At 45.3% G+C, this 27482-nt stretch overlaps 1 protein-coding gene across 2 annotated transcripts in view; it reads left to right on the top strand.

Moving 5' to 3' along the window:
• KNTC1 (kinetochore associated 1) overlaps positions 1–27482 on the top strand; it is a 913665-nt gene that overhangs the window by 262921 nt on the left and 623262 nt on the right. For both annotated transcript variants that reach the window (XM_078667574.1, XM_078667573.1), the window contains exons 32-34: positions 7989–8061; positions 8146–8213; positions 21734–22014. In XM_078667574.1, the coding sequence (XP_078523700.1) occupies positions 7989–8061; positions 8146–8213; positions 21734–22014 (422 nt within the window). The remainder of the gene's footprint in view (positions 1–7988; positions 8062–8145; positions 8214–21733; positions 22015–27482) is intronic.

Raw genomic sequence — 27482 nt, forward strand, 5'->3', positions numbered from 1 at the left:
ATGTACAGAGATAAAACCAACGATACAGTCTACAAGTGTTTGTGTTTGGAGGAGTAGCTGTGTTATGATAGTGGATAGTGGAAATGGTATAATACTCAGTTGTGATGTAGTGTTCTTTGAAGGGGTGTGTCTTCAGCTGTTTCCTAAATTGGAGGGGGTCGCACTTCATCGGGAGTTTGATGGTGTCCCTGGCTGTGAGTTTACCGCGACACAGGAGGTGGTGAGCTTGTCAGCCAGAGTGCTGTCCTTCTGAAGATTACTACCAAAGCGCCTTTTCTGCTGCATCTAGGGATCTTCACACTTTACCATCTTGCCAAATGTGCCTTGTTCCTAAAGTTTACTTCCTTTTGCTGATAACTGTTATGTCCACACTTGGGATGTGTATCCCTAACTTGAATCCTGATTTTGTCGATGTGTGCCTTTTATTCTGTGCACAGGAGAGTGATCTTTCAGTGGGCCGAGACCAACTGATCAACAGGGCCATTGCCTCTCTAGGTCCCATTCTATACCCAGTTAAAGAGCTAGATTGGTGGGTCACAGCTTTTCATTTGGACTCTCCCTCCAGTGGATCTTATATTTTGATTCAATTGAGGAATTGTGGATTCACTCCCAATAATGCGATCTCCTCTATTCGATTCTGTAAATTTCTCTCTGTTATGGAACAACCATCCCTGTTTAAGTCACCCATTGTCCTACACTTCCTCAAGAGCTTCACCAGTATTTTTCTCCATTCTTTTTTTTCAAGCCCAGTGGGACCTCTGTCTAGTTGTAACTTTTTTTTATTTTTTTTTATTTTTTTAAACCTTTATTGACATCAAAAGAAGACAAATCGAGGCCCACAACCAAGCCGGCCGGCCGCAGTGTACAAAACAGTCAGGAGTCACCAGGCAAATATTACATAAGCAATCAATACAAAGCAGAGGCAGCACAATCACAATAGGGGAGAAGAGATACAGAAACTAAAGGGCTAAAACACAGGAGTAAATAAAGCTTAATTTTACAATAAGGGGAGAGGACGTATGACAGGCACACTTGCAATACGGAGGCATCCAACATCCCGTAACCAACCTCAACATTAAGAAGGGGGCATGGGGCAGAATATCAGGGGGACAACACAATGCAGTCAAGAAATCAGGATATGTGAGATACAGTCAGCCCCTGAGCATTATCATCGTAACACGTCCGCCACCCGAGACACTACCAAGCCAGAACAGAGGGATCGGAAGACAATGCATTAAAACCCGCCCGTCATAGTACCCTCTGGGACGCAGGAAGGAAAAAGGGGGGGGGGTCTAGGTAGGGAGGGGGGAAGAGGAAGGGAAAGGAAAATGGAGGGAAGAAAAACAGAACAATAAAAAGGAAATCAGGAAATATGAAAAAAGAAAGGTAAAAGACACGCCGACACGGCCCCCCGTGGCGGGAGGACAGGAGACAAAAGGATTAGAGGCCCAAGTGGGGCATGGCGATCGGGAAGAAAGACAGCCGAAATATAGCAGGAGAAGTAACGATGCCATACCCCCACCCGAAACACACCATAGGAGGTCGGGACAGACGCGGCCTCACGAAAAAGAGATACAAAAGGGCCATAGAACCAGAAGACAAACAAAAAACAGAACCCAACCCACCCGTCCCACCCTGCACCCCTGTAGAAGGCTATGGCCTACCCTTCAAACAGCGTGCCTGTCGCCCTAAACCAGAACCCGAAATATAGCGAGAAGAAAGAAAACAAGACAAAAAGGCCACAAAAGCGGAGAAAAGAAAACAGGAGGGAGGAGCAGAATAACTATAATACAAACGGTAGGCCGCAGCCCTCCGCCCAACCCGACAAGTACAATCAAAAACAGACCAGGACGACATCCCATCACGCGCCACAAAATATTAGGAGAAGGGGACCTCCCACCCTCCTACGATCAGAAACAATTATGCAACGAAATCGCATACCGGGAATCAAGCAGAAGTCGTACATTTCACCCCCAACCCTTCCGAGCGACAAACCCCACCCACCACATGGCAATGTACAACCACATACTAAATACGAAATCAGCATATAATCGAGTGTAATGGTGACTAGCATAGCTACGTGGGGTGTAGATAGATCCACAAGTGAGCAGTAGTCCAAACTGAAAATACCGATGCATCAACAATCGAAGCACGAGCCATGAAAAACAGGAGTTCAGATGCGCCACTGGAGCGGGCGAGGTGGTCCCAATTATAGACACAGGCAAAGTCATCGAAGCAGGGACAGGAGGAAGTCCACCCATAGTTTCAGGCAACAATGTCGAACAGGGTCGCAGTACAGCATCCGAGTCCCCGGGGTCCGAACCTTGAAAGGCAGGGCGCCCCAAAGTCACCAGCACACTACACGATCCTCGATCAGTGGTGGAGACACTCAGGTCAATCGAGGGGGGTGAGACAATGAAGTCATCAACACAAGAGGGCGACAAGAAGAAACGGCCGCCCAAAATGGCGGCGGATCGTGGCGGACCCACCGAGACGCCCAGGGCCAGGGAAGCGTGCAGGGATCTCAGGGCTTCCAGGATATCTCTGACTGTCGGCTCACGCCCACCAGATCCGATCCCCACACAATCAGGCAACTCGGGCCCGCCGCCACAGGGTGACTCTCGTTCCAGAGGGCCGGCCGCCATTTCGTGAATCAGCCCAATCGCCGCCCACGAGGACCCCCGGAAATAACAGTTCTCAAATGTAGGACTTTACAAGCGCCGGGGGTCCCAGCAAGGGCGGCCTCGATGCCAAAAGGATGTCCGCCCAAAATGGGTCTCCGCCAGCACCAGCACCGGTGCCCCAAACAAGCGGAGTCCGGGCCCCGAGGACCAGGGCCGCCGGACAAAGCAGCGGCGGGGGGAGACCCCCTCTCAGAATCAGGTCCCGGGGCTTCTCACCCGCGTCGGCCACGCGGCCACCAGGGCAGGACCGGGTCAGGATCGCCGGGATCTTCGCACATCGGCTCCCAACACTGGTTCTCGCTCTCGGCCGGGGCCGAGAGCCGTCGGATCCCACCGGCCAGGTCCCGGTCCAAATCTCGCAGAGGCCCCGATCTCTCGGAGGCCACAACTCCGGAGCCACTGCACGCCGAGACCCCGGGGTCAGATGGTAAGGACAAACAAGCCGTTATGTTTCCAATTCCCCGAAAATGCGCCGTCCCGGGACAGGATAAAAGACAGGATAGGCAGTCAGGATGGAGGGCTGCGGGAGCCGAGCTAAAGGGCGACCATTACGGCCGCGAGCTAGGCTCCTCCCCAGTTGTAACTTTTCTGATGGGGTTACCATTTGAGCCTCTTTATAGGGGCCAGTGACTGTTGACTATTATAACTGTAGTCCTTGTTTTCATTTATACAGTGAGTTTGCCAGTCTTTTAGCACTTTTTCCCCTGACAAGTTGTTTGTTTTTCCTCCCCAAGATTGTGACCTCTTTTTGTCTGGGTCAGTCGATTACTCTCCCTTCTCTTTATCCGCCCGCACCAGGAAGAAGAGAGGCTGCAAAGGTTGAACCGGAAGATGGCAGTACGTTTTTATATTGAATGCTCCTGAGAGTTTCAGACTGACCAGTGCTTTGTGAGGTTCAGTCAGCTGGAAGGGCACAGCTGTCCAGAAGAGGACCTTAGTCAGCTGGTTCGTCCATCATCCTATGTATTAAGATGTGTTAAATCTTGGTGCGAAAAACTAGCCCCTTCTACCTGAGCCAAGTCCTCCACCTCTGCTTTGGCAAGAGGTGCACCTGTGGCTGACCTCTTAAGATCGACAACTTGGGTGTTTCCCTACACGTTTTCTAAGCATTAGTGCTCGGATTTACAGGCGCATTGGAACAGCCTTTTTACCTCTTCTGTTCTCCAGGTCTTCATGTCTGACCTTCTAGTCGAACCATTACTTCAAGTCCCTCCTCTAAGGGAGGTACTGCGTGCACTTCAATTCAGAAGGTGGGGAATCTGCAGACAGAAATATTCATCAGAAGAAAAAGTTACTTGCCTTTTGGTAGTGTTCTTTCTGATAGTCGGTTTCCTTAGTTTCCTCACTGATCCTGCCCTCCTCTCCGTCTTGAAGTATGGTTCTCTGTGATACTCTTGGGCACTATACAAGGATGATTCCTTGCAATGGTTAATAAGGTTCCACAATTGTTACAGCATTGCTACTGTGCTCGGATAGTGTAATTCTTGCTGTTTTGCCTTATTGGCGTTCATGAGAAACTGGTATTGGCATCTGGTAATGTCTTGATGAAGTTGCTTCTGGCGTCGACTTGGAGTCAGCGCTACCTAACAAAGATGAAGAGGTATGGAAAAGTTTCCAAATCCAGTCTAGTGCCTAGCATTTTCAAAAGGTGGGTAATCTGCTGGTAGATCCATAGAAAGAACTTTACTGAAGGAGAGTCATTTTTCTTTCCTGGCAGCCACACTACTTTTCTGACTGACATACTCATTTCATCTGCTTGAGTATCTGTGCCTTTTATCCCAGGTCAAGATACTGGCTGTCAATTATGCCAGTCCTTGACAGCCCTCAGGGTTAAGTCAGTTTATTTCTATTACTGTTCGCTTCCAAGGTGGTTGAGGTTTGCATCGTATTGGATTTATGTTTGATGTCAGCTGTTATGAGTAGTTATTCAGGAGTTTGACTTTCTATGATTACTGATCTAGAGCACAGAGGCTGAGTTTGTCTTTTTACTTTATGACCATGCATGTGTTATCTTGTCTTAAAGCGCAGCTGGAGGTTCCTAGATAGTTGTGTTCTGTGCAGCCTATGAGCTGTGATCTAATGTTTGCCATTCTTCACCTCCTTGTCGACATTCGCTGGCAGGTGACCACTGCTGCTCTTTGTTGATTGATGATATTGATACATTGAGTCTCACTACTGGCTGCTGTACATGGGCATTGTGATTCTGCAACATATACTGTTGATGCTGGGAATAGTAATTTGCTATAGGCCTTCTTTCCTTCCCTTTTTTATCCCAGGTTTACATACTTCTGTAGTCACCGATAAGTGTTGCGGGCTCCTCTTGACCTTACTTCTTCCATAACAGACCAGATGTTTTTTGGTGACTGTTAAAAGGAAGAAGTTGACACATCATCTAGTGGGTCTTGTGGTACCTAGCGCCTTGGACCTGAAGATTCTAGGTCTGTAGTGTTGGTTCTAGATCAGTAATAGCTGTTTGTTAATAGTCAGTATCGTTTTCAGATGGAGACAGGTGGCTTATGGTTATATTTTCTCTGACCGTGAGTTGATCTCCCCCTACTAGTGGTTCGTCTGATTCTTATGCGTTTACATTGCTTGTAGTTCTGCTATTTATTTAGAGAATGTTCTTGTTTTGTTCTGCATCCAGCTGCTGGTACTACAGAGGCATAACAGGGTCACCCTTTTGAGATGTTCTATTCTAGTTGTCATTTTTGGGAACAGTGGGACTATGTTGGGTGCGGACACAAGTGAATAAATGAGTTTGGTCAACCCACAAGGCTTTGCGTTATGGTCCTATTGCGCTTGTGCCCTCTTGATCCTCTCTAGCAAATTGTCTACTTTGCTTGTTTTCATGCATACTCTGTTTATTTCCGGGGAGGTTGGTGGTGGTTTTAGCAGTAGGGTCCCTTCTCTGACTCTTGGCATGCCATGGGCAGTGTGGATACCCTTGGTTTACATTCATGTTGGTTGCGTTGCCTTACTCAGCAGGGTTTGTTCATTGCTGCCAGCTGTTCCTGGTTCAGCTTTTCTTGCTGATTTTATCTGTGTTGTGTTTTCTGACACATTTTTTAGGTCTTGCCTAAGACGGCACATTTGCTGTCTGTTGTCAAACATGTTCGCTTACTGTAGGCTTAAAGACCACCGATGATTACCATTGACTGGCTTTGTCTCTCTCATTTGCCTGATTCTTCATTTTCAGCTTCTATAGGCTTTCTCTTCTCTTCTTTTTTGTGCTCAAGTATAGATGCATTATTTGTGTCCTTCCACTGCTCACTTTTTAGGTCCTGTTTTTTCTTTTTGTTTACGCACTCTACGAGAGTGCACATATTTTCTAGCTGTTTCTCTCTTGTACTTCTACCCCTTCATTTTTCCCTTGGCTGTTCTTCCTCAGTTGGTGTTCTTGCTTACCCGCCACTCCCTTGTTTGCTCCATCAGAAAGCCATTGTCCGTTTGAGTCTCCAGACGCTTCTGTCCACCCTCCATTGTTATTGTGTTTCCTCCTGCCACTGCCCTTTTGCTTCCCCAGCTGTATCTAGCATTCTTCCCCCTTTTCTCCATTGTCATCTTGCTCCTGACCCCAGTTGTCTTTCTTCCACAGTCCCTTCTGCCCACCCTCCCATGTCAGTATTGGCCCCGGCCCCTCCTGTCCTTCCTCTGTTGTCAGTTTGCTGCTCCAGCCCTCCCGTCCACCTTCCATTATCCGCTTGTGGCCTCAGCCCCAGCACTCCCTCAATTCCCAGCTTGCTGCCCTGTCCCTTTCCACCGACCCTCTGTTGCCAACTTGTTTCCCCAGTCTCTCCCTCCCGCCCTCCATCCGTTGTCATATTGCTTCCCCAGCCTCTCCCTCCCCCTTACCTCCGTGGTCAGCTTGCTTCTTTCAGCTCCTCCCTCCCACCCTCCTTTGTCAGCTTGCCACTCCTGCCCCTCCCACATACCCACCCTCCTTTGTCAGCTTGCCACTTCTGCCTCTCCCACACACCCACCCTCCTTTGTCAGCTTGCCACTTCTGCCCCTCCACACACCCACCCTCCTTTGTCAGCTTGCTTTCACTTCTGCTTCCGCCCACCCTTCATGTTCAGCTTGCTGTCCCAGTTCTTTCTTGGCCACCACACCCTTCGTTCTCAGTTTTCTTCCACAGTATCCTGCCCAGTAGCCATTTGATTTTCCCAGCCCGTCCCAGCTTCCCTCTAATGTCTGTGTGCGTTCCTAGCCCCTCACACACACCCTCCATTGTCAGTTTGCTTCTCCAGACCCTTCCCCAGCTTCCCGCCCGCCTTCCGTTGTCTGTGTGCTTCGCCAGTGTCTCTCACTTGTCCTCTCCTCCACCTGTTTCCTTCTTTCCGACCCTCCCTTCTTGTGCTCGTCCCTAACCCAGTCCCACATTTATACATTTAAAAAAATGCTTTAGCAGTGCCCATAGCGGTACAAAAGGGGGTGGTGATGGACGGAGCATCTGAATCAATCAAACACTCACACCCAGTCAAAAGATCTGGGTTTGATCCATCACCGTTCTTTAGCCCACTCTGCCACCCCAGTTCAGACATGGCTATATGCAAATCAGTCTGACCCTGTGCCTCATGGGAACAGTCCAGCCCGAACTGCCAAGCCATGCCTTCCCTGGACTGGAAACAAGCTTCCGAGGACCGGTTTCTGGCATTCCAGCCGTCTTCAGCCCGGCTTGCTTGAATCCAGTGGCAAAGTGAGCAAGGGACTCACGTCTGAGCATACCCTGCCACACTTGACAAAGCGCCAAATGGCACACTTATGGCGAAGTGCTGCTCTGCTGTGCAAGACTGCTAAAAACCATTTGCCAAAACCAATGGCTTTCATAGGCGAGACGTAGTAACTATGTCAATGCTTGGTCCTTTGTGGGATGGCTAAGTGCTTTCTTCTAGTGATTTACAGCTTACGTTTTTCCAAGCCTATTTCTTTTCAGGATGGGATACCTCAATGACCAGTTGCAACCAGCTCGCTTTTCCTGTTCCAACAGGCCCAATTTTAGCATCTGAAAAATGTGGCTGGTAAAATTGCATGAGGTGTTATTTCCGGCTACATGGTATCGATGTACCGAACTCCAGTCCACTTATAATCTGGGCTGTAGGGTCGATTTGTCAAGTGTGCCTTCTAAAGCCAGATCTGGATTTTGTTTAGCTCTAACACTTTGCCGGGATTTGTAGGTTTGTACTGCAGCTATAAAAAACGAAATATTCCGTTAATTTAGATGGATTTGTAACTCTTGAAACAACAATTGAAATTGTGTCCATCTGTATGAAAAGGTTTTTTAAAAATCCTGGATTGCCTTTTCAGGGTAAAGGCTATCAAATATCCGTAGCGAAAACAATGGTGGAGATTCTGAAATTAATCCTCTACCTTCAAAAAGGTAAGAATTTGAGATCTGAGTTTAATTTATTTGTATGGTGTCCCTAAGAGCATTACTAATATGTTGACTTTGTCTTTACTTTAGAGGATCGCCTGAAGATCACGTATTTTTCTCAACAGTTAAAAATCTTTGAAGCACTCTACAGGTTACAGGTAGGAGTTGCTGAGCTGTCTGATTATGAATTGCATACAGAAGTCCTTGATGTTGTCTAGCGTGCCAGGCATCCTTCCACAAGAGCAGTATATTTGAGCAGTGGTTTGGTCTTCGCTGTGTACATGAACGACAGTTCTATTCTCAACACGCTGGAGTTTTCAATATTCTGCACTATCTCTGACTGAAAAAGATTCAAATGTAGGCTTGGAGAAAGGGCAACTTGCATTTTTTCCCTGATCATGTAACCCACTTTAAGCTCCCTCTAGTAACATGGTTTCTTAAAGGGGAACAGAGAAAATAAACTCCTATGCGTTTCAGGGTTCTCCTGTGGTTCTCTTTGGTATGGGGCCCTGTTTGAAGATTTACACTTTTTCTTGATTTTCCTGACATAAAAAAGTGACTTTTTTGTAGCTTTGACCTTGGGCTGCTTTGGGCGACTTCATATAAGGAATCTGTGGTAGTGGGGGAAAAAGTATTTCCAGTCATTATGACTGCCACAAATTCCTGATCATACTCCACTTCCCCTCCTAAGGGTGATGCCTCTTTTTGTGGTCCTTCTTTTGACTCCTATCTTTGTGTTATGCCATCTGCAGGGATACAGAATAACCAGGTTATAGTGAAATTTCTTTTGTTAAGCTTCATCCTTTATTTGACTTCCAAAGTCACTTCCACTCTTTCTGATTCTGCAAATGACATTGTGCAGCAACTCATGACGTTCAGAACCTCCTGCTGCTATTGAAGTGGTACAGCTAAGAAAAGTTCCAGATCCAGTGTATCTTGTGTAAATAAGTTTACTATAAAGGGCTGTTGTATCCATCAGAAAGAAAGTTACGAAATGCTTTGGATGTTTCTTTAGAAGGTTAGCTACACCTTTTAGTCCTGGCTTCTGTGAAGTGTGAATATTAGAAAGAGCAGATGCCTCCAGTGCAAGTTGCACATTTATGATGCTGGGACCACTGTGTTGACAGTGACATAGTGATACATGGTTTGTCTTGCAGTGGGGTCACCACGTGGCAGATAAGTGGATGGTAAAATTATTTTGGATCGACTCATGCTTGGCGATACTTCTAGATGATAAATGTATGGTAAGATGGAGTATCCATCAGAAAAGGTCTTACACCCACTCAGTATTGTCATTTCATGGGCAATAGTCCATGATGGAAATTCCAAGACCAAATGGAATGTATAAATCTGGATCTCTGTTAGCCTGGGACAGTGGCTCTAAAGTTTCCTTGCCATTCTATTGTAACTTTATTTCTTGGTCTTGTCGGAACCCAGATAGACCGATAAAGGCCATTAAATGTGGTTACGGTGAATGCTGTAGATTTAGGTCCTGAGTACGAGTTGGACGATACTGAGTTAACAATAAATTCATTAAAATTTACTATTATTGCCCTTGTTGTATAGCTCCTATATATCCTTATATCGTGTTAAGTTAGCATAGGTACATTTGAGATTTAAACGCCATTTTTCCTTTCTTGCAACTTCTGCACACGACCCTTAATTGTTGACTTAGCTTTCAACCTAGTGGTTTGCCGTGGTGTATGTGAGAATAATATGTTATTGCTCTATCAGTTTTGTTTAATAAACCATGTCTGCACGGAGAGTGCTGAAGTTTCAGGAGCAACACGATATGGAATTGTTATGAGGTCTGATCTCCACGCCTTCATAGTCATAACACAAGTGCAGCCTTTGCCAACTTGGGCTTGAGGCGGGATTGATATTGCTTTGCACGAGAATTGTTAACACACTTGATGCGGTGCACATGCAGAGAGAGCTGGTGTATGCTGATGTGATTCCTTCATGCTAGGACACTAAGGTATGGGCCCGCCCTAAAACAACCCAAAGAGACCTTCTTAGCTAATAATATAATATATGTGTTAGGGAGGGTGAGATATAAGTGTTGTTAACTCTTATTCATTACAGCATGTTAACATGCTGTCACCATTCGCTTTTTATGTCTTAGTAACTATGCTGATAATTTTGCTACTGATAATAAGTATACTTGTATTATCTAAGATACTGCGCCTGAGAAGACGGCATTAGTAAATAAACATTTCAAATGCACATGTGTCTTCTTTACTCCATGTTCTGGTTTGTAATGATAATATAACGAAAGAGTGTTCATGAGTCCCACGTACCCTGAGGTACTGTAAGTTCATGTTCTGGTTTGTCTAAACATTGGGAGTTTGATATGTCCAATGAGACACTGTAGCTAGCTCGGTAAGGGGTGAGTTGGTTGCTAAGGTAAGTTTTGGGACATCCTAATTTGCCGAGGTTCCACTCCTCTGTGCACAGTTCTGTGTGAGTACAGAAACCCTGCAACATGGCGCCCAACGTTTTCGGTGGTCTTATATCATGACACTCGAGTAGTTTATCGTTCATGCCTTAACCCCTTCACGTCCGTTTCCGGAAAACGGGGTGTTGGTGAAACCTACCTATTTTTTGAAATAGGTCTTTATTCAAGCTTGATTCTTACCTAAACGCTACCCAGTTGTGCTACAAAGTATTCTTTGTTTTTTCTTGTTTCCAATTCTGTAATGGCGGCAGCGGTGGCTATTGCACAGCATAGTCGCGTAGCGGTACGCAACCATCTTCAGACGTACCAGGTCCCAGTAGATGGGATGGCTGTGATTTTCGTGGTATGTGCAGATCCGGCGTTTCCTTACGAGTTGTTTTACTCTTGGGTTACGTTTCCGGCTGTGGACGCTAATTCTGGTTTGTTCCACTCCTACACCGCCTCGGATGTCCCGGCTGAATATACGCCGTACAGGGCATTGGAAATACCTATTGATCATTGGCAGCATCGAGTTTGGTTTGATGGCGCCCTCCCCCACTCTATGTCCCCTGCGAGGTTGGGTCCACTCTCAATTCCAGGTACTAATTGGCCTGCGTTGGGTGGCTTTACCCCGCACCCGAATCACGGGGCTTGTACCCTGGCAGAAATTCGCAGGCTACATGTAGTTTCCATTTCCGTGATTCGTGCTTTAGTGCAATACATCGGTCGACATCTTCCTGGTGGTCCCCAGGGGGCTGCGGCCGCTCCCCTGGAACGAGGCGGGATGCGTCTCAATCCAGTGATGGTAAATTCGGTTTTTGGTGCGCGTCCTGTTGACAACGATGACTTCCCATTCTGGCTAGCAGAGAAGTTTGATCAACTGGAGGCGGTTTTTCCGAATTCTACTCCTGCTGATAAACATAGAATGTTAACGATTACTCTACCGAAGGATATTACTCCTGAACTTGCTGACTGTGAAAGCTGGGGAAAAACATTTGCGGCAGTTTATACAAGGTGCTTCGGCACCCCGTCTATGACTGCCCTGCCTGAAATCATTAGACGTGTTCAGAATGATCACGGTCCAGAGGCAGCGGTTGAATTGGGTATGCGCCTGTGTGGTTCTTTTGAGATTGTAAGTGATCTCATTCTCTCCAATGTTAAAGGAGATGCAGTTAACTTTCAGGTGTCGAATGCTTTGGCTGCTCTGCCCGATGCCGACAAACCCCGCCAGTTAGCAAAGATTGTAGTGGCCGCTTATAAAACGATTGGCCGCACAAGTAGAGGTCTAAAATATTTTCCAGTAAAGGAGAAAAAACAACCACAGGGACAATCTGCAGTGACAGATGCCCAGCCCAAGTCCAAGAAAACAAATTGGCCTAAAAAACAGACACAGGGGAAGCAGACAACGCAGACTCAGGGTACTTTTCCTGCAATACAAGCTCCCGCGCCACCCGAAAAAGTTTATGATTTGCGCGACCGCGCGATGATTAAATCGCCTGATCGTTTTCAGGGTTCTGATCAACGCTCTCCTCGTTCCTTTCAGGACACATCGGCCCCGAAGACCGGTGGAGGAGGAGGGGGTGGACGTGGACGTGGTGGCCAACAAGGACGTGGTCAGTCCCGCCAGACGGACGGCGCAGTGAAGCAGGAGGATTCTACGCCTAGGCGTCCGCAGTTTGCGAAAAAGAAAGTCGCAGCCTTAACAGCGTATCAATATGCCACAGATAGTGAGAACGCGGCTTCGGAATCTGACGTGGGCTCTGACCTTGCTGGACAGCGCGGCGGAGATAACCATAGTCAGAGAGGCGCTGCGTCCACTACTGAGGGTGACAGCGACTGATGTCTACGTTGTGATAGAAACAGCGGATACGAGACTTGCTCCCCCTGAAAGACTATATGAAATTGTCCTGTTAATTGAAGGTGACATACAGCGTACCGTTAAAGGTGTATTTTGGGAAAATCTGTCTTCTACATATGATATTTTACTTTCGGAGGCTGACTGGCCCCCACCTTTTGTGCTCGCGGCGCCGCGAGGGGAGGAGGTGATCCTACCCAGTTTCGCGAACACTGTCTCGAAAGAGCATGCGCAGCATTTTGCAGAAGAGTGGGCTCGGGCTCTCGCGCCGGCTCTGTACCGTAACCAATGTGGTTGGGATAGATTGTCGCCTTGCCACGAAATTCCGTTGCGGTCTCAGCCGCAGCCTCAACCTCAATATCCCATTCGGCGTGAAGCAAAATCTTCCGTCGCGGAAATCCTTGAACAATTGGAATATCAGGGAGTTATTGAAACGTGTGTGTCACCGATGAATAATCCCCTTTTTACTGTGAACAAACCTGACGGATCATATCGTTTGGTTTTGGATTACCGGCATTTAAACTCGCATTGCCGTAACTGTGCTGTACAGAATACCCACGGCTCTGCCCTAGTGGATAGTCTTGTGCGTAAGCGTTTCAAGACAACGCTTGACATATCCAATGGTTTTTATGCCCACAGATTGGACAGCTTTAGCTCCCAATGGACCAGTTTTACGAGCGCTGGAGTCCAAAAGCAATTCCGGCGTCTTCCAATGGGCTACAAGAATAGTCCTGGTATATTTACCGCTCGAATTGTCTCTATTCTGGAGGCACTCGACCCTGATGCTTTTTCGTATGTGGATGACATATATCTCACAGACGACGATATTTGGGAGCATCTGTGTCGTGTAAATTCTGTTGTTTGCAACTTCGCAGACATGGGTTACAAATTTAACTTTGCAAAATCGCACATTGCTGAACACACAGTGTTGTTTTTGGGCTATGAGCTCAACAATGAAGGTAGAGGTTTGGCTCCTCACTTCTTAGAGAAGTGCGCACAATTGCGCGCTCCAACGACACTGAAAAAATTACAGTCATTACTGGGCTTTTTGAATTTCGGCAGGACTTACATTCCGGAATATGCCCAGCGTATCAAGCCTTTGTATGCTTTGATACAACCAACTTTCTCGAAATCATGCTGGCTGCCTGAGCATTCAGCCATTTTGCAATCCTTGCAGGCTGATCTGCTCGCTTCTAAATATTTACTGACTCGTGATAACCACACCAACCTGGTAATAAGAATAATTCCTGGGACGGTGGGTTTCACGTACCTCACTTTTAATGAAGGTGACACAGTACCTATCGCTTACAAGTCACACTTGTACACTTCGGCTGAGATGCGGTTTCCCACAGTGGAAAAAGTTTTAACTGCTGTACAGATGGCAATTCTAAAAGAACGAGCTCTGTCACAGGGGAAACGCATGCTAGTGGTAACACCCTGTCCTCATTTAGAGGCAGTCACGAAAGCCAGTGTACCAAATTCAAAGGCTTTGCACCCTCGGTGGATTCAGTGGGCTGCGTCATTGTCATCCACGGATGTCATGTTTATTTTTGACGCTTCCTTACGGTCGCAGGAGTACTTGCAGTATGAATTCGTTCATCCTGCTCCTCTGGCGATGCGACCTTTGGAGGACTTCCATTGCATCATTTACACTGATGGGTCGGCGCAGGTTGCGCATGGCTCTAAACATGCCTACGTTTCCGCATGCGCCATTGTGGTCGGTGCTATGTTGAATGATGAGTTCATTTCCAGGGAGGTACACACGTTGCCCCTGGGCGATTGCACCGCACAATTGGCAGAGCTTCGTGCTCTCTTACTAGCTTTGGAGTACGCAGATCCAAGTGTTACTACTCTAATTGTAAGTGATTCTTACTACTGTGTCCAGTCTTACAATGAAAACTTGTTCTTTTGGATTCAAAATGATTTTCATGATTCCAAGGGTAGCACAATAAAACATAAAATGATCTGGGTTCGAGTGGCAGAGCTTAAGGCTATGTTGCCACTCGTTTATGTGATTCATACTCTCGGTCATCAGCGCGTGGGAGTTCACGCTGTTGGCAACTCGCTTGCTGATGAAGCGGCGAAATCAGCAGTATCTACATACTTAGTTGCAGCAGTTACTAGGTCTAAAACCAAGATTGATAGCGACATCTTGGCAGCGATTGCTGCCTCTGAGAAGGGAAGTAAACATCCTGCGGGATTCCCTTCGAAGTATAAATACCACTTAAGTCCCGAAAAGGTTCCTTTTGTGACAATTCCTGATGTTGGGGAACGGCTGATTCCCAACTCGGATCGCAGAGCAGACTTGATTACAGCGGCTCATGAGGGTGTGGCGTCTGCGCATGCGGGCGTCTCGGCCACTGTAACTCAATTACAATTACGTTTCTGGTGGCGGGGACTGTACAAACAGACGCGTGATTATGTCCTTCTTTGTGACATATGCCAGCAGATTAAACCTTCAACTGCTACGCGTCCGCCTCAGACTCAGTTGTACATTTCTAATAAACCGCTAGGCTGTGTTTATTTAGATCACTGCGGTCCATTTTCATCTGATACTGCGTATAAATACATCTTAGTAGCAGTTGACTCATGCACACGCTTTGTGTGGGTATGGCCACATCACAGCGCTGATTCACGGACTGTCATTAGAGATTTGCGTATCTTTATAGGGATTTTTGCCTGTGGTACCTTCCATTCGGATCAGGGTCCGGCTTTCGCCTCTAAGGCGTATAAGGATGCCCTGACTTCGATGGGGGTCCAAGTCAAGTTTTCGTCACCCTACAGACCTGAGGGTAATAGTGTAGTTGAACGAATGAACCGTGATTTAAAGCAATCTTTGACAGCCCGAGTTATAGGCACTGGCAGAAACTGGCTGGCTCACCTCTATGGCGTGCAGCGTGCTCTTAATAATCTCCCTAGAAGGTCTCTGGGTGGGCGGACCCCATACGAAATGCTCTTTGGCATCAAGATGTACGTCCCTGACCTTGACGGTCTAGACTCTGTGGTTCGCGCCACTTCCTTTGACGCAGATGAACATTGCAATGTTTTACAGAATCTACAAAAGACCAGAGACAGTCTTGCAAAGGAACATTTGCCCTCCACATCGGATGATGCGTTGCAGATCCCGGTAGTTGGCTGGCTACCCCAAGTTGGAGAACTGGTTCGAGAGAAGATCGACAACAAGAAAGAGTTTGGTCCCTCCTATCGAGCTCCAGTCCCAGTGCTTGGAGTGAAGGGCACAAGAACAGTCATTTTACCACCACTTCCAGGTCGTAAGGAAAACAGGTTTATTTCTATTGACAATGTCAAGATACACAGAGTGGCCGATTCTTCTTAGCATGACACCGGCTGTTTCCTGTCCTTCCATTGTGAGAAATTCAATTATGCCCACTGCCTCTAATATTGATCCTGAAGTGGCCATCGAATTACCTGCTGTTTCCAGTCCATTATTAAATAATTCGCCCGGAACTAACATGGATGAGACAGACTATACATACCCCACTGATTTGTCCATGCCTGACCTGCAAGCTCGTTTAGCCACGGAATCCAGATTTTCATTTGACTCTGCTTCCCTTGCCTCGAAAAAACCCTCTCAAATTGCGGTATATGCTAGCCTGTTTAAAAAACATTTTTTGATTCCTCCTTGGATATACATTTGGCTGGTCCTTTTTTCGGTTTACCTTTTTATGTCAATTGGTTTTGTGTTTTATTTTTTTCGGATTATGAATGGACACTATGTCGAGGAGAGAACTTGCATTACTCATTTAAATGGAACATTGGCCCCACTTTCCTCTTCACATTCTACACACAGATTAAAAAGAGACTTGACTTTGGTTAACATCACAGCATGGCCCGTTCTGGATGGAATCGCGTGGGATGCAGTTCGTTTTCAGATTCATGGCCCAACGGAAGTCGTTAATGTTCCTAATGTACTAAGAGTTAATATGGGGGATGTGGTGAAACAAAACATTCGTTCTGATGATTGGGATGTTAATGCTGTGGAAAGTTGTTTTCTGATTTGAAATACTATGCTGCTTTTGATGCTGAGGATTTATATTTAGAATCTGCTAATTATGGTGAATTGTTCTGTTACCAACATTATGGCAATCACTTCTTACACGAAACATCTTCCCGAAGGGAGTCTGTTTATTTTACTCGGTGGGAACATTGCCCAGCTCCTACACAAGGGAGTTCAGAAACGTTTCTTAAAAAGTATACTTATTTCACTGACTTTAACCAGTCCAATCCCGAGTCCTTTTATTTTAAATTTCACAAACAGCCACTGTCCAAGGTTAGACTTACCGATACAAAATTGTTGTACTCGAAGGCCTTCCTAGATCAATTAGTTACTGGGGGCTATGAGTTATGGAAGGAAACCATTGACCTTAAATCAGTTTGGGGTTCAAGGGCCTGGCAGGTACGAGGCACTGAGGCTTTGCACCGTGCATGTCTCATCCCAAATCATATGTTGTTTTTAAATGAAACCATTTCCCAGACCACATGCTTTGGATTGGCTACATCTAAAAGGTTAAACACCCCGTCTTTCCCGGAGTTGGAGGAATATGAGAATTGGAGTAATTTTACTCAATTGTCCATTAAAGATATACAGGCTCTGCTTCTTAATTCCTCCTTTAACATTTCCAGTATGAATCCCAAGGGTTGGCTGCTTTGGCACCGTAGTGCTGATTCTTGCCAAAAAAGGTTTTTAAATATAACTGACGGTTTTAAGACTGTTAGATCTGATCCCCGGTTTGATTTGAGTCATACTGTCACCTCTTACTCTGTGGGCAAGTTGTGTCAAGCTTGGCTGAAACATTCAACTTTACCTGCGGTTAAGTATCACCTTTCCAAACTGAATGCAGACGTGGATTTGAATGATTTCATTAAAGGCCCAGCTAGTGGCAGGTCGAAAAGGTGGTTATATGGGGTTTACAATGAAATTTGGAAACTGTCACAGATTGAGGCTGCTTCACGCCTTAGGGCTATTGATCAGGCGAATCTTGAGAAAGTGCTTGCAGTTGTTGACAATAGCATTAACGTGCTTTCCTCTAGAATTTACACATTAGATAATATTGTGTCGTCTGTTGTTGATATTGTGCATGATGAAGTGTCAGTATTATACCACGGTCAAAATCAATTACGGTCAATCATGCAGTTTGCATGGACACTTCAGACTCTGAAAATGGGTAAAGTTCCCTGGGGATACATGAACGTTTCCTCTTTATTTGCACCGTTTAATTTGACAGACAAACAACGCTTGCTTTCAATGCGTGATGCTTCCTTTTCTATGCTCCATATTGAAAGGTTGGAATCTTTACCTTTTTCTGTGGCAGAAGCCACTACTGCTACGTGGCTTATCCACGGTTTAATAACACTGCCTTTTGCTTTATATAAGTTTTCAAATTGTATGAAATATGTGCCAATAGGTCGTTTTGAACCCTTAGGTAGCGGTTTTCTTCATGAGGTCTGGTCACTCCCATACACATACAGATGTTTCAAGGATGCACAAGAAGTTTATCTAACAGGGGATGAGTGTACTGAGACGCCAGATCATTCTTTAATGTGCAGACACATACAGTTACACGGTTCATGTAACAAGGACCGACCGAATATGGCTTGCGTTTTACAGGGCTCGCCAGTTCCTGCTATCATCCCCACGTTTAAATTGTTAGAGAATGGTAGTTATTTAATGCTCAATAATGAAAACTGTTGTGGTTTAATTAAAGGTATAGCTTTCATTGTAACGGTTAGTGAGCGAGTTATTTGCTGCAGAAATGTTCTTTATCCTCCCACACGTGAACATAGGGAGTCTTCCATTTGGCCACAGATACCGACCTTGGGAGCAGAATTCAGCGGCATGGCTAGAATAAGAGCTCTATTGTCCCAGAAAGAGGTGGCCTTGAGCTCGGCCCGTGAAACTTTCGTGCTTCACATTGCTAACACCCGTACGGAGGTTCAGGCTCTTTTAAATACTGATTTGCCTTTGCATTTCGGAGCCATGGTCCGTTCTATCTTTAACGCATCCTCCACAACGGGCCTAGCACATTTTTTTAAAGTTGTTAGCGGTGGTCTCGTGACTTCCTTTGAGAAGATTTTTGGAGTCATCCCTGCCTTCTTCCATTCTATTTTTTCATCCTTATTTGGAGGGTTCCCGTTTTTACTTGCATTAGCGGCTGGCGCATTGGTGGTTTTCTGCCTTTTTAAATATGGATGCCCTTCCTGTGCAAGACCACGCTCAGCTGCTACTGATGCGGTTTCGCAACCGCATGCTTGATTATTATGGCACACTGCCGTTGGCGACTCTAAGCACGGCGTTTGGATTATCTTTTCGGTTCTCCTATTTCACCTGTGTCCAGCCTGTATTTCGCTGCCTGACCTGTGATTTCCTTTGGGCCATTGATTTGTGTCTCTGCGGACCAATATCTTCTGACGTCGATTTTGATCAACTGATGAGTCCTATCATTGCTCACGAGTTGGTTTGTTCTGACGAAAGGATTATGGCCTTGGCGGTGGCACATGGACTAATGGGTCCCTGGGATGTGTTGTCGGCAGCGCGAAATTTCTTGGAACGAAGTTTTCTTGAAAACCCACCGAGCTGTCCTCTGATGGTTATAGAGGATCCGGTGCTGGAAGATCACGTATGTTCCTTTCATCTTTTAAATTGGATGGCTGAACTGTTTTCGGATGAGGACAGTGACTTCCTCCTGGAGGCTGTTGCGGCTTACTTTTCATATACAGTCTTATCATAGACACTGCCTCAAATTGACATGCTGATTGATAGCATTTCCTTGATTTTATTGACTTTTGGTCAAGACATTTTATTTTTGCTTACCTATTGGCTTGAGCCACATTATACTTGTGGGCTATTTTTTAGCATTAGTTTTTTTAATTGAATTTTTATTCATGCTCGTTTATATTTGGATTCTGCTCTCATGTGATGGCACTTCTGTTATCTTATTTAGTCCGTTCTCGGATCATGGGGGGGTGTTGTATAGCTCCTATATATCCTTATATCGTGTTAAGTTAGCATAGGTACATTTGAGATTTAAACGCCATTTTTCCTTTCTTGCAACTTCTGCACACGACCCTTAATTGTTGACTTAGCTTTCAACCTAGTGGTTTGCCGTGGTGTATGTGAGAATAATATGTTATTGCTCTGATATCAGTTTTGTTTAATAAACCATGTCTGCATGGAGAGTGCTGAAGTTTCAGGAGCAACACGATATGGAATTGTTATGAGGTCTGATCTCCACGCCTTCATAGTCATAACACAAGTGCAGCCTTTGCCAACTTGGGCTTGAGGCGGGATTGATATTGCTTTGCACGAGAATTGTTAACACACTTGATGCGGTGCACATGCAGAGAGAGCTGGTGTATGCTGATGTGATTCCTTCATGCTAGGACACTAAGGTATGGGCCCGCCCTAAAACAACCCAAAGAGACCTTCTTAGCTAATAATATAATATATGTGTTAGGGAGGGTGAGATATAAGTGTTGTTAACTCTTATTCATTACAGCATGTTAACATGCTGTCACCATTCGCTTTTTATGTCTTAGTAACTATGCTGATAATTTTGCTACTGATAATAAGTATACTTGTATTATCTAAGATACTGCGCCTGAGAAGACGGCATTAGTAAATAAACATTTCAAATGCACATGTGTCTTCTTTACTCCATGTTCTGGTTTGTAATGATAATATAACGAAAGAGTGTTCATGAGTCCCACGTACCCTGAGGTACTATAAGTTCATGTTCTGGTTTGTCTAAACATTGGGAGTTTGATATGTCCAATGAGACACTGTAGCTAGCTCGGTAAGGGGTGAGTTGGTTGCTAAGGTAAGTTTTGGGACATCCTAATTTGCCGAGGTTCCACTCCTCTGTGCACAGTTCTGTGTGAGTACAGAAACCCTGCAACACCCTAGTAACCAAATCACAAATTAAATCACATGGAATGGGAAATCACTGCGTGGGTATGATTTTTCCACTCCTAATAGCACACAGAATTCCGTAGGGTTAAATGTATACATTTACCCACTGCTGTGCGCAGATGATAAATGCATGCGAGAACCTCCGGCCAAAGCGGGGATAGTCCTGGAGGGAAGGTATTTTCTGTCAGGGGATGCTTTGAATGCTCCCTCATCTCTGTCAGAAGTGAAAACTGGGAATGAGGTTTGCTGGTGATGCCGCCAGAGTCTCCTGCCATTTTTGCGGCAGAAAATAAAGGCCATGGTTTTGCCCACACCTGAGAAAACCAGATGAGGAAAAACCTACCAACTTATAATCAGGCAGAGCAGAGCCTCATGCATTTATTCCACACCTCCTGACTTGTAATTAGGGCTATATTGGCATAATGATCAACATCAAGAAATTCTTGATTACGATCATTAGCTGCATTTGGTGAGAAAATCTCATGAGTGGTGAACTCTGCTCAGCTCTCTCCTGCTGCGCGGGATCAGATAGAACAATCTCACAGTTAAGGGACTGCATAGGAAAACCCCATGAGGGCCGAACAAGTAAGTGTCCTCTCTAGTCATTACTTAAAAGTCAAGATAAATTCACATTAACTTATACGTAGCTTCTGTAAGTTAAATGATACCAAATGTATAATGATTGGTGGTTATTTCGGCTTGTTTTCTGGGGAGCTCTACATTTAATCCTGGGCAAGAGTAGCGATCTGAGGCTATATGTTAATATGAATTGTAAACTAAAAACTTTAAACATGGAAGTAAATTTGTATGTATTTTTATGTGTGCTTTCTTCCTATCTTAATGCTTTCTAACATATTTCTCATTGTACCTCTGGGAGAGTCTCCATCATATAATGTTTTAAAATATTCTAAAACTCAAAACCTGTGATGCAAAGCATGCAATCTTTTCCATTAAGATATTATTTTTACCTTTAGGTTCGTCCCATTCTATTTTAGCAGTGTGGTGTGCTTACCTTCCATTTTCATAAAGCCAAATGGTATCCTATGATACATTTTTCATGCGTTCTCCCCCTTACAGCTGTAGCTTTTGTACTTATCGGTGGTTATTTATACATTTGTTACCTTGTGCTTCGAAGCATGCATTATTGCCTCATGATTAGCTGAAAACCACTTCAAGTTTGACCACCTCTGGGCATAGGAGTTGTTTTCGATAATGCCTTTTATGCTTTGCATAGCCCAGGTAAAACTAAAAGTTCTGAGTTGAGAATTATTGTTAGAAATAGGTTACCTAAGAGTTGCAGGAACTCTGCTCCCGTGTAGGGGCTGTTGTATCTGTCTAAAACGCAGCCTTTGCAGGATATCATATGATGATAGATAGGGTGGTTGGAGTGGCCTTGTCCATAAAGAGCGATAAGATGGAACTAAACTACACTGATTGTATTTATTGTATCTTGCAGGAAGATTTTGATATCTTTCTCTCATTTGAAGAGTATGCCGATCGCCTGCTGGTTTCTCAGTTGCTTGAGGACTATATAAGTGCCTATGAGACTGCGTTATCAAAGTCTGCATCGAAGAATGAAGAAGTGATCCTAGATATTAAAGCCAAGGGCGCTTTCACTGAGTCACGACTTTACCGGTTGGCTTCACTGTTACAGGTTTCAGAGCTTGAGCTAAAGAAAGAGTTGGCCTTGAGGTCCTTGGGTGCTGGAAACAGTGACCTTGCTTTGGATATATGCAGGTAATAGCAAAATCTATCAGTCTTGTTTTTCTTACATCTTGAAAATGAAGGTCTTGTCTTTTCCACTTGATACAATGAAGCTTCGAGCATTTCTTGTGGCCTGTCCAAAAGTGTTGTAGCAATACAGGCACACCTAAAAATGTTTTATGTTGAAGTATGGGGTGGGTGTTTATTTTCTGCTGTTTTTTGAAGAGTTGACAACAGTTTTGGGAATCAAAAAATTATTATTTTCTGCATTTTCCTTGAAAATCTATTTAAGGTTGTCTAAAAGAAGCTAGATAACTGCCCTCCTCTGGTCCTGAAAATAGCAATGGTCCTCCTGGTTAATGACAACCAGGAGGGGAGCTCAGGAACCTTTGTCTGGCACCTCCAGCCCCTTTACTTCCATAATTGAGAAGATAGGTTTTCTGTCTCAATTCCTCAATTACCAGCCGGTCTGGTGGGATTACAAATGGGAAATTTGGACTTGGGTTCAAAGTTGGAGGCCAAAAGTGAAGGATGGTTTTCTAGGCTCCTATAGGTGAGTAATCTCTGTATGCACTTCTGCAAGATTGCATTCTCATCAGACCATGGGGGCCTCCTGCACTTGTAGAAAGACATTGGCAGGTAATGGTGCCTCTTACTTGATGTGTGCTCTGATCACTGCATGTAAGGAAGCACAGTTCTTCACAGGTTTAAAGAAAAAAACCTTTTTTTAACCTCAAAATTTGCATGTATATGTAAAGTAGGTACTTATTGTGGGTAGCACCACTTTCTGATGACTACTTTTAACCATAGATTCCTCACCTTGTGAACCTCCCAAGGCATGAGACTGGATCTAATAAATTATTTAGCTCCTCTCCACACCTGTGTGCTGAATTCCTATTTTTCTGATGGGTACTTCCCACTGTAGTTTCCTCACCTAGGTGCCAGACCGGATTCGGACAACTTTTCCATGGCAGTGCTCTAGGTAGCGTCAGATGGCTCTGCACTGACTCCACACCACCCCGGAAGTAACAGAATGGAGACGTTAGTAAGCTCCAAGCCAGGTTGCTAATTTTAGTTCCCTTCTTTCAGCGCAGATCCTGAATACCACTAGCAACGTTGTTGGTTTTCCGACAACTTCTTAAACAATTTGAATAGTGCACTAAGAAATTGTCACCCCGAAAATGACAGGTTTCAATCTATGCAGCGACTACAGGAAGCAGAAGTCGGTTACAGCCCTGCACGGGGTGCCTTTTGTGTTTGGGACACGAATATTAAGTCAGTAACTGCGCTGTGATGCACCCAAAGGTGATCCAAGAACGGGAGATGAAGTATCACTGGACTTCTGAAGAAGTCACAGATTTTGCATATATCCGGTTCACATTCAAAGCCTCTGGCCTCTGTCCAGAGGCTGTTTTTATGAGTACTCAACTTCACAGTCTAAGTCCTCTGGTAAGATGTAACCCAAGTGTAAGCATAAGACAGCGAACAAGACTCCACTCTATACTGCCATTCTGACTCCAAAGTAAAGGCCCAGGGAACATTTGCTCAGGTGGTCCCAATGTGCCACAAATTCCCAGAGCCAGTGTTGACCCCGCAGCAGATGGAGACCTTCAAGGAGGCAATGCCACACATTTTCAGTGTGTCTCTGACTTCCCCTTGCTCTCCTTTGGGCTCCATAGAATCGCAAGAGCCTCCAGTCTGGTTACTATCTCCAGTACAAACTTGTACTTTAAACCCTAGATACATGGCGGTCCATGCAATCCCGATGCCACTGGCACTGTAGGATGATCCGTGGCTAAAACCAAAGTCCGAGCTCCAGCCAACTTTTGGACCAGGATCAAGGTACTCAGTTACTCGGGCCTACATGGCTCCTGTAACCTGCTCCATCTATTCTGCTTGAAATGTTGACTTTGCCCCGGTCTAGCGCGACCTCAAGTAACCCTTAAAGTGCTATTTGCGTCTATGCGCATTTTTTCACTTAGAAATTTAATATCTTGACTTTTACTTATTGGATTTTTGTTGTTTAGGTCTTGTTTTGTTCAGAATATAATCAATTTTTCTAACCCTGTGTGAAGTCTTTGTGGTGCATTAATTGCGTTACAGTGTATGTGTGTTGTACAAATACTTTATACATTGCCTCTTTAGCTTAGCGTGACTGCTCTGTGCCAAGCTGCCAGAGGGTGAGCACAGGTTATCTTTTAGGCTCTATTTAGCTTACCCTGACTAGAGTGGTAGTTCCTGTTCGGACAGGGTGCAGAACTGCCAATCAAAACCCCATTTCTACCGCTCCCTTTCATTGGAGCCAAACTGGACACTGTGCAGTTCCATGCTTTCCCTCCATGATCAGAGACCCCAGGACATTTGGGCAATCATCCTGATGTTTCAGCCTCGGTCATGGATCTCAGTGAGACTGACTCGAAGGCTGCTGGGGCTGATGACCTCCTGCATCTTGCTGGTTAAACATGCCAGGTAACACATGCAGACTGTTCAGTGGGACCGAAGGTTCCAGTGGACACAGCACCATGGAAATCTTTATAATCTGGTCTGGATATTGGAGAAGACTGTACAAGATTTGCAGTGGTGGCTCCTGAACCGAGATTGGTTCAGTGGCAGACCCTTCTCCCTTCCCCACACAGAGCTGACAGTGGTGACCAGTGCATCGCTTCAGGGATGGGGTACCATTTGGGAGGGGTGGAGATCAGAAGCCGTCAGACTCTGCTCCATATCAGTCTTCAGGAGCTGATGCAGATTCACTTGGAAATTAAAGCCTTCCTGCCCTCAGACAAAGGGAAACTGGTCCAGGTGTTCACAGACAACACTACTGCTTTTTTGTCCTGCAACAAGCAGGGATGGGTGGGGTTGTGGACCATGTGTCAGGAGGTCCTGCGCCTCTGGACATGGCTGGATTGTCAGCATATTTTCCTGGTCGTGCAGCACTTGGCAGGATCTCTTAACACCAAAGTGAACAAACTCAGCCGCGGACCACAAATGGCATCGGCAACTGAATGTGGCTCCATGGTCTCTTCCAGAACTGTGGAGAACCATCTCTAGATCTATTGGCCACTGCAGTGAATGCACTATTTCAGTATGTCTGTGTGCTAGAGTTTCCAAAGTGGCTCTCGCTCGGAGACTCATTTCAACTAGACTGAAATATGTGACTCCAATATGCCTTCCCGCTGATACCTCTCCTTCCCCGAGTTGTGAAGAGCAGAACCAACCGTGCCCAAGTCATCTTGATGGCTGCAGACTGGGAGAGGAGAGTACGGTATACAGAATTCCTGAGCATCTGTTCTCCAATCCGGCTGCCCCTCGGGAGGATGTCTTGTCGCAGCAAAAAGGCAGGGTTTTGCAGCCAAACCTGCGCGCTCATCACCTTCATGCAGGTCTGCCAGTCCTGCTTCTGTCAAATGTACTGCAGAAGGTGAAGGAGAATTGAGTGCTGCTGATTGTCCCAGATTGGGCACATAGAATTTGCTGCATGGTATGAAACTCTAGTAGCTCTCAGTACTAGACTGCCCTTAGCTCTCCTGCGCACAGTGGACATGCTTGTGGAGCCGCAAGGTCAGTTCCGCCACCTTAATCCCAAAGAGCTGTGGCTGCACATGTGGAATTACTGAGTCCATTTCACTTTCAGATAATCTCTCAGACGTTATCTTGACAGCCGAGAAGCCCACCTTTAAATCCAACTATGCAGATCGCGGTGCTAAATTATTTCAGTGTGCGAGTCGAAGGGCATCAACCCTTTAATATGTGCTTTCCCTTTGTCATTCGATAGGTTTCCTCTTGCACTCCAGAGTCTAGCTATGGGTATGATTAAGGATTAATCTGGTGAACCTGTTTACATTTGTGTGTGACTGAGAACCTTCCCTATTTAAATTGCTGCTAGTGGATCGTTTCCTGAAAGGTTTGCTTTGCTAGTTTCCTCCTATTTCTTGTTATTATTCCTCTTTGGGTTTTGATTATCATAATTTTTCTTCAAACAACCAATGAGATGTAGGGCATTAACAGATTAGACTACAGACAAACAACGTCTTACTACATTCATCATACTCTTCAGGAGAGAGTAGATGATGCGTTCTTTGTAGACCACTGAAGCGAAGAAGGGCAAAGCTGTAACCAAAAGCGCAGTGTCTTCCTCTGTATCAAGATTTGCTTTGTCTTAGTCAAGAAAGACCCTTTTGAGGGCTTTTGTTCCAACTACACTGAAGCTTTCTCTGCCTCCTTTGCTGTCTCTAGAGATGCTCTGTTTACTGACATATGCTGCATGGCTACATGTTCCTCTTTGCATATTTTTGCCAAGCATTACTGTCTTGCGTCTCAGGCACTCAGTTATAAGTGGGTTCTGTGCCCTGTTTAGTCGCTTAACTGCCTCGTCTAACTGGCATTACTCCCTCAAACCTTCGAGGGAGATATTGCTTTGGGATGCAGTCAGAAGATGAGCAAACTGCGGGAAGGAGTATCCATAAGAAGAAAAAGATACCCACCTTCTGTAATATTTCTGGCAGATTAACAAACAAGAGAGTCGTTGGAGTGCAGTTTGCTTGCCCAACAAGGTCATTATCACCAGAAGAGGAGAACTGCTAGTTTCACTGTAACCGGAGACCAGTAGACCATTGGTGACTGATTTTAAGCTGGTCTTCACCTGGACTTTGAGGGACATCTGCCCCTGTGGCCAAAGTCTTCCCACCATGGTCGTGGACCCCAGGGGTGCCCCCAGGAAGACTCTCGTCACTAGATCAGATTCTTCAGCATCCTGTATCCCTTGCATCAGGGCCACTTTATTTTCAAGAACACTCGATTAAAAATTTGGGGTAGCTCGCCCATAGAGCTTGAAACTGGACCGGAGACTGCTTTGACTTCAATGTAACTGTCCAACTGGACCTCTTTGCTCCCTGTGACTCACACTCTGCTGTAGTTGGTCGACGAAAGTGAGCCAGAATACAACTTTATGAAGGTTTTGCTAAATTACCACTATGCGATCCATTACAATAATTTATTTCACTGTGTGAAAAAGCAGTGATTTACTAGGTCTTTGAAAGTTTCATATCTCCTGAAACACCTGCCTTTGAGGTTCCTATTTAAAGATAAATATAAAATGTATTTTTAGAAATTGGTGTCAGGTTTTTACGGAGTCTACTTTCTTCCTTATTCAGCTGTTTTGGTACTTAATGTTTTTCACTTGTTCCTCTGATAAACAAGTATTAAAGTGATAAACAAGTGACCGCTCAGTCACAGCTACACAGGGTTGAGCTAAAAAACTAATCTGACTGGGCCCAATACAGGTAGTGAGTTTATTATATGGTGATGTTGCACAACTGCGCCATTTAATAAAACTCTTTCCTCCTAATTATTCCTTCCATTATTTATTGTCCTCCTCAAGATGATTTAAAAAATAAACCAATGCTTAACAAGCTGTACTGAGAACCCTGATTTGTGAAGGTGTATGTTATACCCGGAACTATTGACCCAGAGTCTGTACCGGCCTGGGTCTACCATGCAAA

Source organism: Lissotriton helveticus, chromosome 11 (genome assembly GCF_964261635.1).
Source record: "Lissotriton helveticus chromosome 11, aLisHel1.1, whole genome shotgun sequence".
Classification (NCBI taxonomy): Eukaryota; Metazoa; Chordata; class Amphibia; order Caudata; family Salamandridae; genus Lissotriton; species Lissotriton helveticus.